General features: G+C 44.2%; 1 protein-coding gene across 1 annotated transcript in view; it reads left to right on the top strand.

The window, feature by feature from the left end:
• The window catches only part of HELLS (helicase, lymphoid specific), a 32,798-nt gene that overhangs the window by 17,428 nt on the left and 436 nt on the right, over nucleotides 1–14,934 (top strand). The window contains exons 9-21 of the mRNA XM_035137841.3: nucleotides 212–394; nucleotides 2,070–2,213; nucleotides 4,703–4,899; nucleotides 6,229–6,325; nucleotides 7,258–7,419; nucleotides 7,838–7,983; nucleotides 8,441–8,579; nucleotides 9,782–9,865; nucleotides 9,949–10,068; nucleotides 10,693–10,809; nucleotides 11,790–11,949; nucleotides 14,376–14,472; nucleotides 14,692–14,768. Coding sequence (XP_034993732.1) covers nucleotides 212–394; nucleotides 2,070–2,213; nucleotides 4,703–4,899; nucleotides 6,229–6,325; nucleotides 7,258–7,419; nucleotides 7,838–7,983; nucleotides 8,441–8,579; nucleotides 9,782–9,865; nucleotides 9,949–10,068; nucleotides 10,693–10,809; nucleotides 11,790–11,949; nucleotides 14,376–14,472; nucleotides 14,692–14,768 — 1,723 coding nt within the window. The remainder of the gene's footprint in view (nucleotides 1–211; nucleotides 395–2,069; nucleotides 2,214–4,702; nucleotides 4,900–6,228; nucleotides 6,326–7,257; nucleotides 7,420–7,837; nucleotides 7,984–8,440; nucleotides 8,580–9,781; nucleotides 9,866–9,948; nucleotides 10,069–10,692; nucleotides 10,810–11,789; nucleotides 11,950–14,375; nucleotides 14,473–14,691; nucleotides 14,769–14,934) is intronic.

The following is a 14,934-nucleotide window of genomic DNA, read 5'->3' as shown; positions in this document are numbered from 1 at the left end:
AAAGCAGATAAGCAGCTCTAAAACATGGTTTGCCTGCACATTGGAAGCTCAGTCCAATAATCGCTGTTTACCAATATTAAGTAATTCTTGAAAGCAATAGGCTACACTCAAGAAAGTGTTACCTGGATTGTAAGTGTCGGGCAAGTCAAATTTCAATGATATCCATTAATCGGGTGTAAAGAAAACATTTCCCCCCCTCTTTTTCATGCAGATGCTCTGGGAGAACGGCATCAATGGCATTTTGGCTGATGAGATGGGCTTAGGAAAGACAATCCAATGCATTGCAACAATAGCATTGATGATAGAGAGAGGAGTCACTGGGCCATTTCTGGTATGTGGGCCCCTGTCCACGCTTCCTAACTGGATGGCAGAATTCAGAAGGTTTACTCCTAAGGTAAAAATGACTTTTGAAATACAGTGGTACCTCTGGTTAAGAACTTAATTCATTCCGGAGGCCCGTTCTTAACCTGAGGTACCACCTTAGCTAATGGGGCCTCCCACCGCTGCCACGCGATTTCTGTTCTCATCCTGAGGTTAAAGTTTTTAACCCGAGGTACTACTTCCGGGTTAGCGGAGTCTGTAACCTGAAGTGTCTTTAACCTGAGGTGTCTGTAACCCGAGGTACCACTGTAATAGAACTAACCTTTTTTTTAATGAGAGGATGACATCCTGCATTGCAGGGGGGTTGAACTAGATGACACTTGAGGTCCCTTCCAACTCTATAGTTCTATGATTCCCGGAGGAACTTTCTGAGGCTTCTGCAATTGGTCTGTATGTGTGTTAAGGAGCTTTGCCAAGCAGTTGCAATGATGGGATAAGAACTGGGTTTAAATTGTGACCTCCTCACCCACTTGTCCCCTGTTGAAGGCAAGGTGGCAGTTGCCTATGCTGTCGGCAATGTACCGACATTTGTTTCTGGGATTGGTGGTTTGCTTAAAACGACAGTCTCGGAACAAGGTCCATTCCTTTCAAGATTGTCAAATCCAATCGGTTTATTGCAGTCACAGACCAGCAGTTTTTTCCAACATCTTAATAAATTATTTTGTGCTGGTTCTTAAGGGCTTTGGATGTCTTATTTGTTAAAGAGGATGTGAGGGGCAACAGAGTAGGTGTTGGATACGCTGAAGAGGACTGTAACATTTAGTCAAATTCGTTAAACTAAAACACTCTGACTAAAATATCCCCCTGATTGGGCAGCACTTTGAAAATGCTGGCTTTTAAAAAATACAGTGGTACCTCTACAAACGCACATTCGTAAGTAGAAAAAATGTGTAAGTCGAATCCCATAGGAATGCATTGGGAGAAAAAATTCGTAAATAGAAGCAACCCTATCTAAAAATTCGTAAGAAAAAATCCTATCTAAAACGCATCCAAGATGGCGGACAGAGCTCCATTTGTAAGTAGAAACATTTGTAAGTAGAGTTATTCGTAAGTAGAGGTACCACTGTACTTAAAACTGTAGGTGGTAGATGCCAGCTTACCGAGCCATCGCCTTCTGTATTTCTTGCTCAGTATTATCTGCTTTTATTTGTAGTAATAATAATAATAATAATAATAATAATAATAATAATAATAATTTATTATTTATACCCCGCCCATCCCCAGCCACTCTGGGCAGCTTCCAACAAAAGAATAAAACACAATAATCTACTAAACATTAAAAGCCTCCCTGTTGTTGTTGAAGACGTTAACGTTATTATAATTGGTACTGGTGGTTGTTGCTTTAACCCTGTTTCCCAAACATATGGAGAGAATGCCTAACTAAATCCTACTTCTGGGTGCTGCCGAACTGTTTTGGGGGGAATCGTGTTGGGGGTTCCCCTTAAGGGTTTTTCTTCTTTGTTTCTGCAAACCTCAGAATTCCTCTGAGCTTGCTGATATGTCCCTCATACATGAATGGGGTTTTTTTTTTGGCGGGGGGGGGGGTTTGCCTACATAAGCAAATGACATTCACATCCTGAACTTTCGATACGGAGGAAGTGTTGGGGAATGAATGGCCTTTTAATACTGTACCCATGAGGTCTACATAGGATTTGGTTGACACTCTTGTTTTTTAAAAAACATTTTAGGTTCCTATAATGCTGTATCACGGGACCCAGCAAGAACGGCGTTTGTTGGTTCCAAAAATCCGAAAGAGAGATGGTTCTCTGAATGTCCATCCTGTGGTCATTACTTCTTTTGAAATAGCTATGAGAGACAGAAATGCCCTTCAGGTGCGTAAGAAAATGCTATTCCATAAGTATGGGTCACTCTTGGTCCCTGACAGAACTGCAGCTGATGCTATGTGTGAATTAGGGTGCCGTTAAGTGTTGAAGGCTCAAAGTTTTCAGTCTTGGAGAAGGTGGACAGAATAAAATGACATCATTGTACCAATAAGAAGCTACTAATCAAACAGCATGTATGGAAAATGATGAGTTGTGTTGCTACATGCATATAAACTACAGGTGCACTGAGGACAAAGTTTGAATTTACAGCAACTATAGTGAAAGACCGCCTCGCCTCATACGAACATGCCCAGGTTCTGAGTTCTTTGGGGGAAGCCTTTCTCTTGGTCACGCCACCCTCGCAGGCGTACTTGGTTGGGATGTGGGAGAGGGCCTACTCCAGGGGTCCCCAGACTTACCGGCGTTTGGGCCGGTTCCCACCGCGCCGATCGCGCGGCGGGCCGGAGGACGGGGGAGTGCGCGCCTGTGCGGGCCGGCGGGCGGGGGAGTGCACGCCCGTGCGCATGCACGGGTGCTTACTGGCGCGGCGGTGCGCTTCCAGGGTGGAAAAAGCGCTGAAAATCCGTTGTGCGCATGCGTATGGGCCTCCCCGACCCGGAAGTGCACCAGAAATGACCTCTTCCGGGTCGGGAGAGGCCCATACGCATGCGCACAAAGGATTTTCGGCACTTTTTCCCCGACCCGGAAGAGCGCTGCCGCGCTGCGCGCCGTAAGAGCGGGCAGCGGCGTCGTGCGTCGTTGCGGGCCGGATTAGCAGGCCAATTGGGCCGCATCCGGCCCCCGGGCTGTAGTTTGGGGATCCCTGGCCTACTCGGTGGTGGCTACTCTTAGACTACTTTGGACTCCGTCCCTGAAGAAGCTAGACTGGCTCCCTCCTTGTTGTCTTTCTGCCGGCAGTTGAAGGCCTTGGTCCAATAGGCTTATGGGAACTGACTGACTTTAATGAAAGGGCTGCTGCCATGCTGGTTTTATTGCAATTATCTATACTTTTAATAGAACTTAATATATTTTATCCTATGTTAATGATAGGGGGAAAACAATGTTTATATTTGTTCTGATTTTTTTCTATAAGCAGCCTTGAGTCCCTGTCGGGGGGAAAGGCGGGGTATAAATATATAATAATAGTGGTTGTCTCTATTAGTATTATAAAATGTTAAATTACGTTTTAATTGCTCTAATTAATGATTAATGACTCATGATTTTCTGGAAACTGCTCTTTTAGAAAACAGAATAAAGTAATGTAAACGCTATGGCAAATTGCCAATATACAGTGGTACCTCTACTTACGAATGACTCAACTTACGAATGTTTCTACTTACGAATAGAGCTCCGTCCGCCATCTTGGATGCTGTTTAGATAGGAATTTTTCTACTTATGAATTTTTAGATAGGGTTGCTTCTACTTACGAATTTTTTCTCCCAATGCATTCCTATGGGATTCGACTTACAATTTTCTTTGACTTACGAATGTGCATTCGGAACGCATTAAATTCGTAAGTAGAGGTACCACTGTATAACAGCTAACTAATCCAGACACAATCCTTTATTTGGAAAGTGTGCAATGGACAGATTGGCCCAAGTGAAAAGTATGTTTTAAAAGTAGGGGGGGGGGGTCGGCATGTTGGAAATTTTGAACTTCCACTTCTGTTGGAGGGGAATTGCCTCTTAACACAATACACAGTAAGAGATAATGATTATGAAAGGTTATAAGCCGTGTTTGACATATATAAGCTTTGCAAGAAACTGCAGTTTGTGACTGCTTTCATGTCCAGAAACAGATGGGAAAACCTCATGCATATATGTAGCCTAAATTTTCAAATATATTGGTTTTTTGGATTACTAAGCTGCAAAACTGCACCGCATCTGTGATGTTTGCATTCTGAAAAACCATGTCAGAAAGTGGCAGAGATACTCATACAGTCAAACCTCTGCTCTTGAACAGCTCCGTTTTTGAACGTTTTGGCTCCTGAATGCCGAAAACCCAATGCTCCGGTTTTTTAATGTTTTTCGGAACCCAAACATCCAACGCGACTTCCACTTGAGTGCAAGAAGCTCTTGCAACCAATCGGAAGCCGCGGCTCGGTTGACGAACGTTTCGGAAGTCTTCCAGAACGGATTATGTTCGACAACTGAGGTTTCGACTGTATTTGTAAGTGAATGAACTGCGGGTGGGAAGGGGCCGCAGCCAGGAGTATTTCCAGATCTTAGCGGAATATTGTGCTGTTCCTGCTGTCAGATTGTGGGAGGTAGGAGGAGGCAGCAGGTACATCTGCCGAAGAACAAAGGTGTGTCTACTTGCCAGTGGGTAAAAGTAAATATCAATGAAGTGGGCCTGCACAGCATTCAAGGAAGGATTTCTGCTTACAAATTGTAGTACACCTGTTCAGTTTTCCTATCAGTGTGACAGAGGCATTTGGTGGGAAAGGGCATATGGATGGATGGCTTTTTTTAAGGTAACCAGTGACTTCTCTTCTCCAGAACTTGTACTGGAAATACTTGATAGTGGATGAAGGACACCGGATTAAGAATATGAATTGCCGCCTTATACGGGAATTAAAACAGTTTCGCACCGACAATAAACTTCTGTTAACTGGAACTCCCTTGCAAAACAACTTATCTGAGCTTTGGTCCCTGCTTAATTTTCTGCTTCCTGATGTGTTTGATGACTTGAAAAGGTAGGCAGTGAACTCGCCCGCCGGCCATGTTAAAATATGATATAGCAAATGTCTGAAGTTTGGTAAATGGCCGACAATCCCAGACAAACTTCTAGTACCCGAAAATAAATATATATCTTCAGCAAACAGGCTGTTCTTACATAGATTGCTCCCACCACTGTTTCCAGCAGACAGGGTTATGTTAAGAGACAACTGCCTCTTCTCTTTCTGTAGGAAGAAGCCCCTTCCACTTTTGGCCCTGTTCAGTTCCAAAGCACAATGGCGGTTGTCACATGGCAAAGTATCCTGACTTTCCCTTTCCACCCTTTCTGTGGAATAGTTGATGGATTGTCCTTGAAGACTAATCAGTAACTTTGTTTTGTCCAAAATGCAGCTGGCAGATTACTGGCCGGGATTCTCATGGACCGCCCCCCTCCCCTTTTAAAACAGCTGCCCTGGCTGCCAGTTGGTTTTTAGGCCCAATTTAGCATTCAAGTTCATAAAGAGCCCAAGCCCCAAATACCTGAAATTCTGCCTCCTTCCCTACAGACCCTATCAGGTGCGGAGATTGGCAGAGATGGCCCCCTTTGGGTAGTTCACTCCTGCAAAGACATTCCCTTGATGAACCATAAGTCGCAGATCCCGAGCTTTCATTTAAAGACAGGCAGACTTTCTGGTATTTTTAGGACTTTAGATGTGAAGTTCTGTTTTAATTCTTTGCGGAAAAACTAGCCCGCTTCCCTGTTTCAGTGTTTTCTTTGTCCACCTCCCTTAAAAAATAATAATCTGCAGGTTTGGACATTCAGAGACTCGGGAGCACAGTATGAACTTATCCTGAAATGACCTTATTATACATGTTTATTTTTTAAAACGTGTAAGGTTAAGCTAATATTTTATCCAGTAGTTGCAGGTTTTGTTTCACATACGGTAGGTTTGCAAGAAGGGGACTTTCCCCATCCTGAAACTCTGGTTTCACGCAGGGATTTGGGTGTGTAGTGGATTTTCTTACGGAAGGATATATTATTGCACTTGCAGGGGATTTAATTTTCGGTGTTGAATTCAGTGCCTTGATTATCAAATTTCTAGATTTTAAGAGGTGTGGAAGCTTTTATTTCAAGGAAGGGGTGAGGAGAGGTTGTCAGGCTTTCTCACTAGCGATTGAGCATTCCAGCTCCCCGCATTCCTCTTTTTACCTCCCTTAAGAAGCCGTGTAAATTAGGGCAGCAGCAAATATGTGCAGATTTGGATACCCTATACCTGTACAGACCTTTGCTTTCTTCAGCACAGACCCCAACTGCACATCTCACCAGTTCTTAAATTGGTCTCCCAATTTTGTTTTCTTCGCCACAGCTTTGAGTCCTGGTTTGACATCACTAGTATATCTGAAATAGCGGAAGACATTGTTGCTAAGGAAAGAGAACAGAACATCTTGAATATGCTGCACCAGGTCTGTTCCGATTGCTTAAAGTGAGCGAATCGTCTGAATGGTAGCCTGTTGGTCTGTTGAAGCAAAAACATCTTGTGGCATCTTTGACAAACTTACTATGACACACACAAATTCAAAAGCAAATGCCACAATAACTGTTAGTCTTTGTTGGGCCTCAACTCTGGACTAGCCTCACTGAACAGATTCAGCTGGTACTGACTTTTGATTCCTTTTGGACACTACGAGTATTAAATTTTCTAAAACGTTTGGCTTTAATTGTAAAATTTTGCACTTGCATTAATTTTTGATGTGTTGTATGTACTGCATCTTTATTTTGCCTTAACCTCATGTGTGCCTACATATGTATACAAATTTTGGGAGCCTGTGGGGGTGGAAGCGGCCCATGGATTGTGGGTTTGTAACCCCCGACTTAAAAGTTCCTTGCGAGTCTCTTCGCTTTTATTCAGTGTTGGTCACGTCTACTGGGCCTCATGGGATGTAAGAGCATACTGGGGTAGAAATCCAACCTTTTCCTTCAGCTACACATAATACTTCATAGTGCAGTGCAGTGCGGGACATGATACCCTTTGAAATTAGTCATCTTTTCCCTGTTTTATCGCCCTTCATAGGCTAAAAATACCATACTTAAGTTGCATTGTGTGGGCTGTTACTATAATGGTGAATACAGAGGAGTGCTTCACTTTACCAAGGGAGATTTAGCATACGGTTAAACTGGTGTTCTTTATCAAAACTTCTTTAAAGTGCTGTGCCTTTAAAGAAATTTTTTGAGTATTATGCAACATATATAAGGGATCTGCCCAACCCCATAATCGGACAAAGAAGTATAACACAGCACATGGCAGTGTGCACAAACCCTGTCTAGCCAGCAGTGTTCTATTATTTAAGCTTGAGTTGTTGGAAACTTTCATATTTGGAACTCTTTTAAACTCTAGATTTTGACCCCTTTCTTACTGAGACGACTGAAATTGGATATCGCTCTAGAAGTTCCTCCCAAACGTGAAGTCGTGGTCTATGCGCCCCTGGTGAAGAAGCAAGAAACTTTCTACAGTGCCATTATAAACAAGACCATTCAAAAGCTGCTGGGTAACAATCAGGTGCGTGTTGTGATGCCCAGGTTATCCTAATCATATCAACCTACATTTTGGCCTTGAATCGGTTTATTTTGGCCTCTGCAACTGCAGGTGGGCCATCTGTTTCTGTTTCTGAAGACATTCGTTTTTTTAAAAAAAAATGTTGTATTTGACTCTGAAATTTGAGCCAAACACTAGAGCAAAGGTTCTCAAAATAAGAGAATATGAATATTGTGTGCATTTCTGCTAAAGAAAAACCCCAGTGATGCTTGTTTCATTATGGAATGTTCAAAAGGTTTGTTCTGTTTTTTTTTTGTCACGGAACAGAGAGTTAGAAACAAGTTCATTTGGAGGACGTAACCTATTTTCTTAACACAGCTGCTTTTGGGGGTTTCCCCCCAATGCATCACAGTGAACCGTAGCAATGTTTTCCGCTATTTAGGAAGAAGCTGTTGAGCTGAGCTCTTCAGGCCGACCAAAGCGGCGCAGTCGGAAGGTGGCTAGTTACCGTGAGCTTGATGAAGATGATTTTCCTGATCGGCTGGAGCAGATGATAGCTGGAATGCAAGAGGAAGTTGAAAAAGAGAGGTACTTCTCTAACCATGGCTTGTGTATTTCCACTTAAACTTGTGGCGTTTACAAAGAACCGTCACAGTAGAGAGTTGGAGAATAAACTGTCTCTATAAAATGTGATGTTGTACAGATGATTGAGCAATCCTTTACTTGCCTTACCTCTGAATCCAGAGATAGTATCACCAATATCATCCCTCCCAGCAGGCTGCCCTCTCCATCCCTCTTCTGCAAACACACTTGGTTTCTGTGCTCCCAGCAGAGGAAGGAAGACCAGCTCTTGGCCTGTTTGATGGAATGCCTTTTTTGCTATCTTGCTAAGAGGCTGGTATCTCTTCGCTGTGGCTCCACGGCCATTGTGAAAACACAGGCTGCTAGCAGCATAGTATCTTTTGTGGGCTTAGCTAGATTCCAGCTGTAGTTTGCATTGTCGTTTGATTCCGTCATGCTTACAAACTCGCTTGTCGTTTGCAAGGCCAGTAATAGAAATGAGTACACCTTTGGATTCGGAAATCAACCTGAAGTTGCAGAACATTATGATGTTACTAAGGAAGTGTTGCAACCACCCATACCTTATTGAATACCCTTTGGACGCTGCCACCCAGCAGTTTAAGGTAATTCCTTCCATCGGTTACTTAGAAGGGCTTTTGTTCATTCCAGAGTTGTTTGAAGGGCTTCGCCTGATGGCATCGCAATTTGATATGCAGAGAACAGTTCGTTCTCCTGAATGAAGTGGGTGAAGAGCAGTCAAAAGACTCATGTCAGGACTTTGAAAGAGGACAGGAGAGCTTCCTTACATCCCACAACGTCTCTCGTCTTCCAACCACCTTTGCACACTATGCAAAGAATTGCTGGTGCCGCCATTAGTCCAGCCAGAAGATTATTGCACGCCCAGTGGGTAGGGCAGTCCATAGAGGAGGCTGTGGCACTGGTGCCCACTTGAAAATGCCCAAGGCTACTGTTTGAGGGAAGCTACACTATTGTATCGTTCCCTTACTCATCTTTGCTTGTGTGCAAAAGTTATTTGCTAGGAGAGAATAGGAACCTACCGTAACCTCACAATGGAGCAGCTTTCTATAACCCAGAACTTTGCCCTAACCTAGGACCTTGGTGGGGTGTGTGGGGTGTCTGAATTTAACCATACAGTTCATTACTTGCGGTTATCTCCCCACCCAATTAAAAAAAAACAGAACTCAGAAAATCAAGACACACTGACTTTGATTTATTGTATTGGAAAGTCCAACCATCTCAGCATTTGACTTTGAGTCCAATCGGATGTCCTTTCGATACTTTCTTCAACATTTCTTATAATTTTTGGCCTGTTAGAAGAAAGAAGAACATTCAAACACTGCACTGTGTTTTATACATGGCTTTTATTGGTGGTGGTTTAGACTTCAGAGGCTTTCTTTCCAACTCCAGGTTCACCTCCTGGTGCCATTCTTAAGACCTGCCAACAAGGGGATAAAACCTTCCGGGGTAAATAACCCTGGAACCACTGGGCAGTGGTTGGGAGTGGGAGAGGGTGGGCCAGTGCGTTTTTAGCTGTTCACTGATGACGCTATTGCTTGATGAAATGTTTTGGAAGAAATGAAGGCAGCATCTATACAAACATCATTGCAAGAGCAGGGAAAGCTGTTGTGTAAAGCGGAGTTGGAGAACCTGTGGCTCTTCCGATGGGCTGCATCTCCCATCACTCCTGCCATGCTGATCAGGGACCAATGCAGGTTGGAGTCCAACAAGTGACTAGAGGGCCACAGGTTTCTAGTGCAAATATAATTTATTTAGAATGTCCTAAATTGTGTGTTCTTGCATCAAGGTCGACGAAGATCTAGTGAAGAGTTCGGGCAAATTCTTACTCTTGGATCGCATGCTGCCAGAACTAAAAAAGCGAGGACACAAGGTATTGTTAGTTTGTGGTGTTACCAGAAGTTATTTGCCTGGATACCCGAGTTCAGATTATTGAAGAATCTTTGCTCTGTTCAGGTGCTGCTGTTCTCGCAGATGACTAAAATGTTGGATATTCTGATGGACTATTGCTACCTGAGGTCGTACGAGTTCAGTCGCCTAGACGGGTCCATGCCGTATGCAGAGAGGGAAGAAAACGTAGGTGATAAATTTATTGGATCCTGGTTTGTTTGACTCTTCTGAGATTCCCTTTGCATCGCAGCAAAGAACTTTTGTCAACAATGTATAAAAAGGAAGCAGAGTTTAGCTAGAGATATCAGCAAGTTCTGGCCCAGTCTATGAACTCACTAGCATGAGGCAGCCTCACCACCCACTTCAGTGCTGCGATTTCTAAAAGATGATGCTTGAAAAGTGTTATTTGTGTACTGCTTGTTATCAGTTGGTAGCTTGCACCTTAAAATTTATTGATGACATGTTTAGGTAGAGGCTGTCCTGACTAATTGAGGTGGTGAGGAATATTGCAGTTGAAATTCAGTCTTACACCGAACATCTGTAGTCCCCTTTGAACATGTGTTTCACTTATATGATAGTCTTTGTGTGACATAGTCTGTGGGTGCACTGGCAAGCCCTGTCCCCAGGGCTCAGCGTCTTGCCCATCCTTGCAGCCCTTTATGGCGATTGTTTCTGAACTGGAGAATCTCCACAATTCGTGGAGGCTCCCTGCATGATTTAGAACCCTGCAGGTTCACTGTTTAGTGAGTGTTGGATTGGCATCTTAAAGGTAAATTGACCTAATGTATGCACCGTTTCTGTCATTTGCAGATACAAAAGTTTAACACAGATCCGGAGGTTTTTATCTTTCTGCTGAGCACACGGGCTGGAGGTCTTGGCATTAATTTGACGGCAGCGGACACAGTAATCATTTATGACAGTGACTGGGTATGTTTCACATGTTGACATGCATAAATTGCCATGGGCCCTGGTCCCCAAGGGCTGTGTGCTGAGTGATACTGGGGGGGGCCTTCAGGGATCAGAGTTGGAAAGGATCCTGCGGGTGATCTAGTCCAATCCCCTGCAATGCAGGAATCTCAATTAAATGTTTTATGGTGGCAGCCCTCATCATTGCCCAGCAAACTGCCTCCGAAGCCTGGTGCAGATGTAGAAATAGTTCTCCAGGGAAGCACGATGAGGGGAAGATTTGTATTTCTGTCCCTCTTAAATTCAGGTCGTGGGTTCTGCTATGAAAAGCCTGTTCTGGTTCTGCAGAAGCATGCCAACTTCTAAACAGCTCAAAGGAATGGCATGAGGCTCAGAAGATTCTGTTTCAGAAATTCAAATGTTAATTTCAGCAGTTATGTATTTCTAATCTCTGTATCAACTAAACTACTTGGGTTGAGTTACAGCACTTCACATCAGATTGAAATAACAAAGAAAAGTGAAATCAAGAAAACCCCAGCTAGTCTTTTTTGCTAGGTAGGGTGGGCGTGCCCTTATGTCAGAGACAGCAAAGCACATGGTCTGCATGCAGCAAGTCAGATCTGGCATCACCACAGCAGCGCTTTGTAAACGTTTATTATCTCTCTTCCCCCCCCCCCCCCCCCGGATGTTTAGTGGTTTCTGCATTCCTGGTAGTCAGAAGGAGTCACATTTTGTGTGTGTGAACTCCATTGGTATGGGAGAAGCCTGTCTTAGCTGTTGCTAGTCAAAGTAGACAATACTGGACTACGTGGACCACTGCTCTAACCCAGCAGAAAGCAGCTCCATATATTAATATATTTTTCCTCAATCCCAAACTTGCAGAAAGCTAGAACTACTACTTCTGCGAAAGCTGGCACTGCCTGCAAAAAAAACGGAAAACAAACCCCTTAATCTGGGGTTAATTTTCTCTGGAGTTCATTTCCCTTCTTTCCCATTCTTAGAACCCTCAGTCTGACCTCCAGGCCCAAGACCGATGTCACCGAATAGGCCAGACGAAGCCTGTGGTCGTCTATCGCTTTGTAACTGCAAACACCATCGATCAGAAGATTGTGGAGAGAGCTGCTGCCAAAAGGAAGTTAGAGAAGCTGATAATCCACAAAAGTTAGTAGCAACTTCATTTTTCTTACCAAAATTGTCAGGTTTTCCTTCTTGGGCTAATAGTTAAGAATGTGGTTCCTCTAAATGTACAAGGCGTGACCGGAAAGTTTCGGTGCATGGTCACAGAAATCGGACAGCAAGAAATATTCAAACATACAGGCCTTACAGGAGTAGGTCCCCTCTGATACAATGCACCATTGACAACGTTCGCAGAACTGTTGGAAACTTCTGGAGAAGTCCTTTTTTTGTACTGCTCTCAGTTCCCTCGTCACAGCAGCTTGGACGTGTGAAATGTTGGAAAATCTGTGCCCTTTCAGTGAAGATTTCAGTTTTGGAAAAAGAAAGAAATCAGGTGGGGCCAGATTGGGAGAATATGGAGGGTGGGACAACTCAGTAACCTCATTAACAATTTCACATGGAATATGCAATTCTTCCGCCATCATTCGGACGGACAAACGCAAATCTCGCATCAATAACTCACGAACTCTGTCGACATTTGCCGCCGTTCTGCTTGTCGACAGTCTGCCAGACCAAGAGTCATCTTCGATGGCTTGTCGCCCTTCATGGAAACGCTTAGACCCGATGCCAATTGTATATTCAAATATTTCTTGCTGCTCGATTTCTGTGGCCATTCACCGAACTTTCCGGTCACACCTTGTACATAACTTTGCTGGGCTGTGCATCGGATTGTGTACCGTGGTAGAACCCACAGGCTTAAATCGGCTGACATTGAGAGCAACAAATGATGAATCCTTTCCGCACACTTAAGAGAGCTTTTGCCCGCTGTTCTGCCACAAGGGCTGTTGCCATTTGCACTGCCTTGAGCAGAGTTTTGCTGCTGTGTTTCCTGGCTTCTGGGACGCGCAGGACAAAATGATTTTGGAAGTAAACCCTGCCTTGTGTTCACAAGATTATAGCCCGCTTGATGGTGCTAACTAGCACTCGGCGTGTTGGGCGAGAGGCACCATCCAAGCTGATGAGAGGCAGAAGAAAACAGGTGGCATCCGATTGTAATGGAGATCAAAGCTCTGGCTCTTGCCAGCTCCTTGCCATGTGCGTTGTCTCCCCTGCTGTCGCCAGAGAGATGCAGGGCTAGTGTGCAGATTCGAGACACGATGGGGGCTTTCAGATGTGCTGCTCTGTGGGCAGAGAAAAGACTCGTTGATGGCATCCGCCTCCTGAAAGGGGCTGAATCTCAGCTCCCTCTGTGATAAGCTGAGTCAAGGTTGCAAGTAAAAAGGAGAAAAATAGCCGTATCCAGCCAGCATCAGTTTCCTGACTGAAAGGCAGCACCTCGAAAACATTCAGGAACGTAATGGATATGTGTTGGTTGTGATGGACAGGAACAAGCAGGGAGGTGCCTCTGCATTTTTTCCTATTACTTTGGTTTAACGTCCTGCTGCTTTGGACACCTGGGCATAACTATTTATAGACACGCTGATCAGCTGATGGAAACAGTGATAGGCTTGAGTTTCTACTTCCTTTTTCCTTCATGTGTTTGGGCGTTGGCCCGTCCATCATTGGCCACCACCAGCCAGCAGCCCCTGGAGGGTTAGCCAAGAGGGAATATTGCCCTAAAAATCAATAAAAATCACCTGTTTGCGAGTAGCACTTATGGCCCTTCTCCTTTTGTAGGTCAAATACACGTGTCAAACGTTTGCAATCCTCGGGGATCTTACTTGTACAAACTTAGCTGGGAGAACGAGTTGCCAAGACCAGATCTTGCCATGTAACATGAATGTTGCCCAAATTGGCTAAAAGCAACTAGAATTTAGGTTAAAGGTAAAGGACCCCTAGACGGTTAAGTCCAGTCAAAGGGGACTATGGGGTTGCAGCGCTCATCTCGCTTTCAGGTCAAGGAAGCTGGCATTTGTCCACAGACAGCTTTCCGGGTCCCGTGGCCAGCATGGCTAAACCGCTTCTGGCGCAATGGAACACAGTGACGGAAACCAGAGCCATTTACCTTCCCGCTGCAGCGATACATACTTATCTACTTGCACTGGTGTGCTTTCAAATTGTTAGGTTGACAGGAGTTGTCAGAGCAACGGGAGCTCACCCCATTGCAGGGATTTGAACCACCAGTCTTCTGATCGCCAAGCCCAAGAGACTCAATGGGTTAGACCACAGCGCCACCCACATCCCAACTGGGATCTAATGGTGTTTCCACCACGTAAACGTGCCTGTCAAATTGATTTACTCTTAAGTTTTCTTGTACTGAATATAACGTTGCAAACCTGTTGGGAAAATGTTTCAGAAAACTCTGATCCATAAATTGTGTGCAATGAGACGAAATTGAAAGGTATGTTTATGAAGTAATAGCTTTTGTACCAGTGCCGTGGCCAGAAGTTTCTTAATACTGTCAGAAAGTCCAAGCAGCAGTGCATTCGCTCTCTCAAATAAGTTTTTTTTCCCCCTTGTCTAACTTCAAGATCAGTTTAAAGGTGGGAAATTTGGAATAAACCAGTCGAAGAGTTGCTTGGACCCCAAGGAATTAATTGAGCTGCTACAATCCAGGGACTACGACAGGTATGTCTCACTTACAAAGGTGGCCAAGCAGTTAGCATAAGAACCACCCCCTTTTTTCCCCTGTGCGAATACGCATTATCCTTATTTAACCAAGAATTTGTATGTTGGAGGTGCTTTTAATGACTTGTAGTCCTAACGGTGGGGCTTAGTTTCAAGTAAATACATATGGTTGCACTGTAACTCAGCTATCTGAAAGTAATATACACTTTCCATCTGTAGAGAGGTGAAAGGATCAAGAGAAAAAGTAATAACTGACAAAGATTTAGAGCTACTGCTGGACAGGAGTGACCTTATCGGTAAGTACATATATCATTGTCTTTTCTATTCAGTTGAATCTCTCTCCAGTTTCAAACATGCATGTTGGGGACCCTTTTCTTAATTTTGCACGATAGCACTCCTGTTGCGACCCACCTTGGGTCAGGCCACAACCCACTCGAGTTTCCCGATCCACCAGTTCAGTGC

The sequence above is a fragment of the Zootoca vivipara genome, chromosome 5 (assembly GCF_965207765.1).
Source record: "Zootoca vivipara chromosome 5, rZooViv2.hap1.1, whole genome shotgun sequence".
In the NCBI taxonomy this organism is placed as follows: Eukaryota; Metazoa; Chordata; class Lepidosauria; order Squamata; family Lacertidae; genus Zootoca; species Zootoca vivipara.
This window is presented reverse-complemented; position numbering and strand designations above follow the sequence as displayed.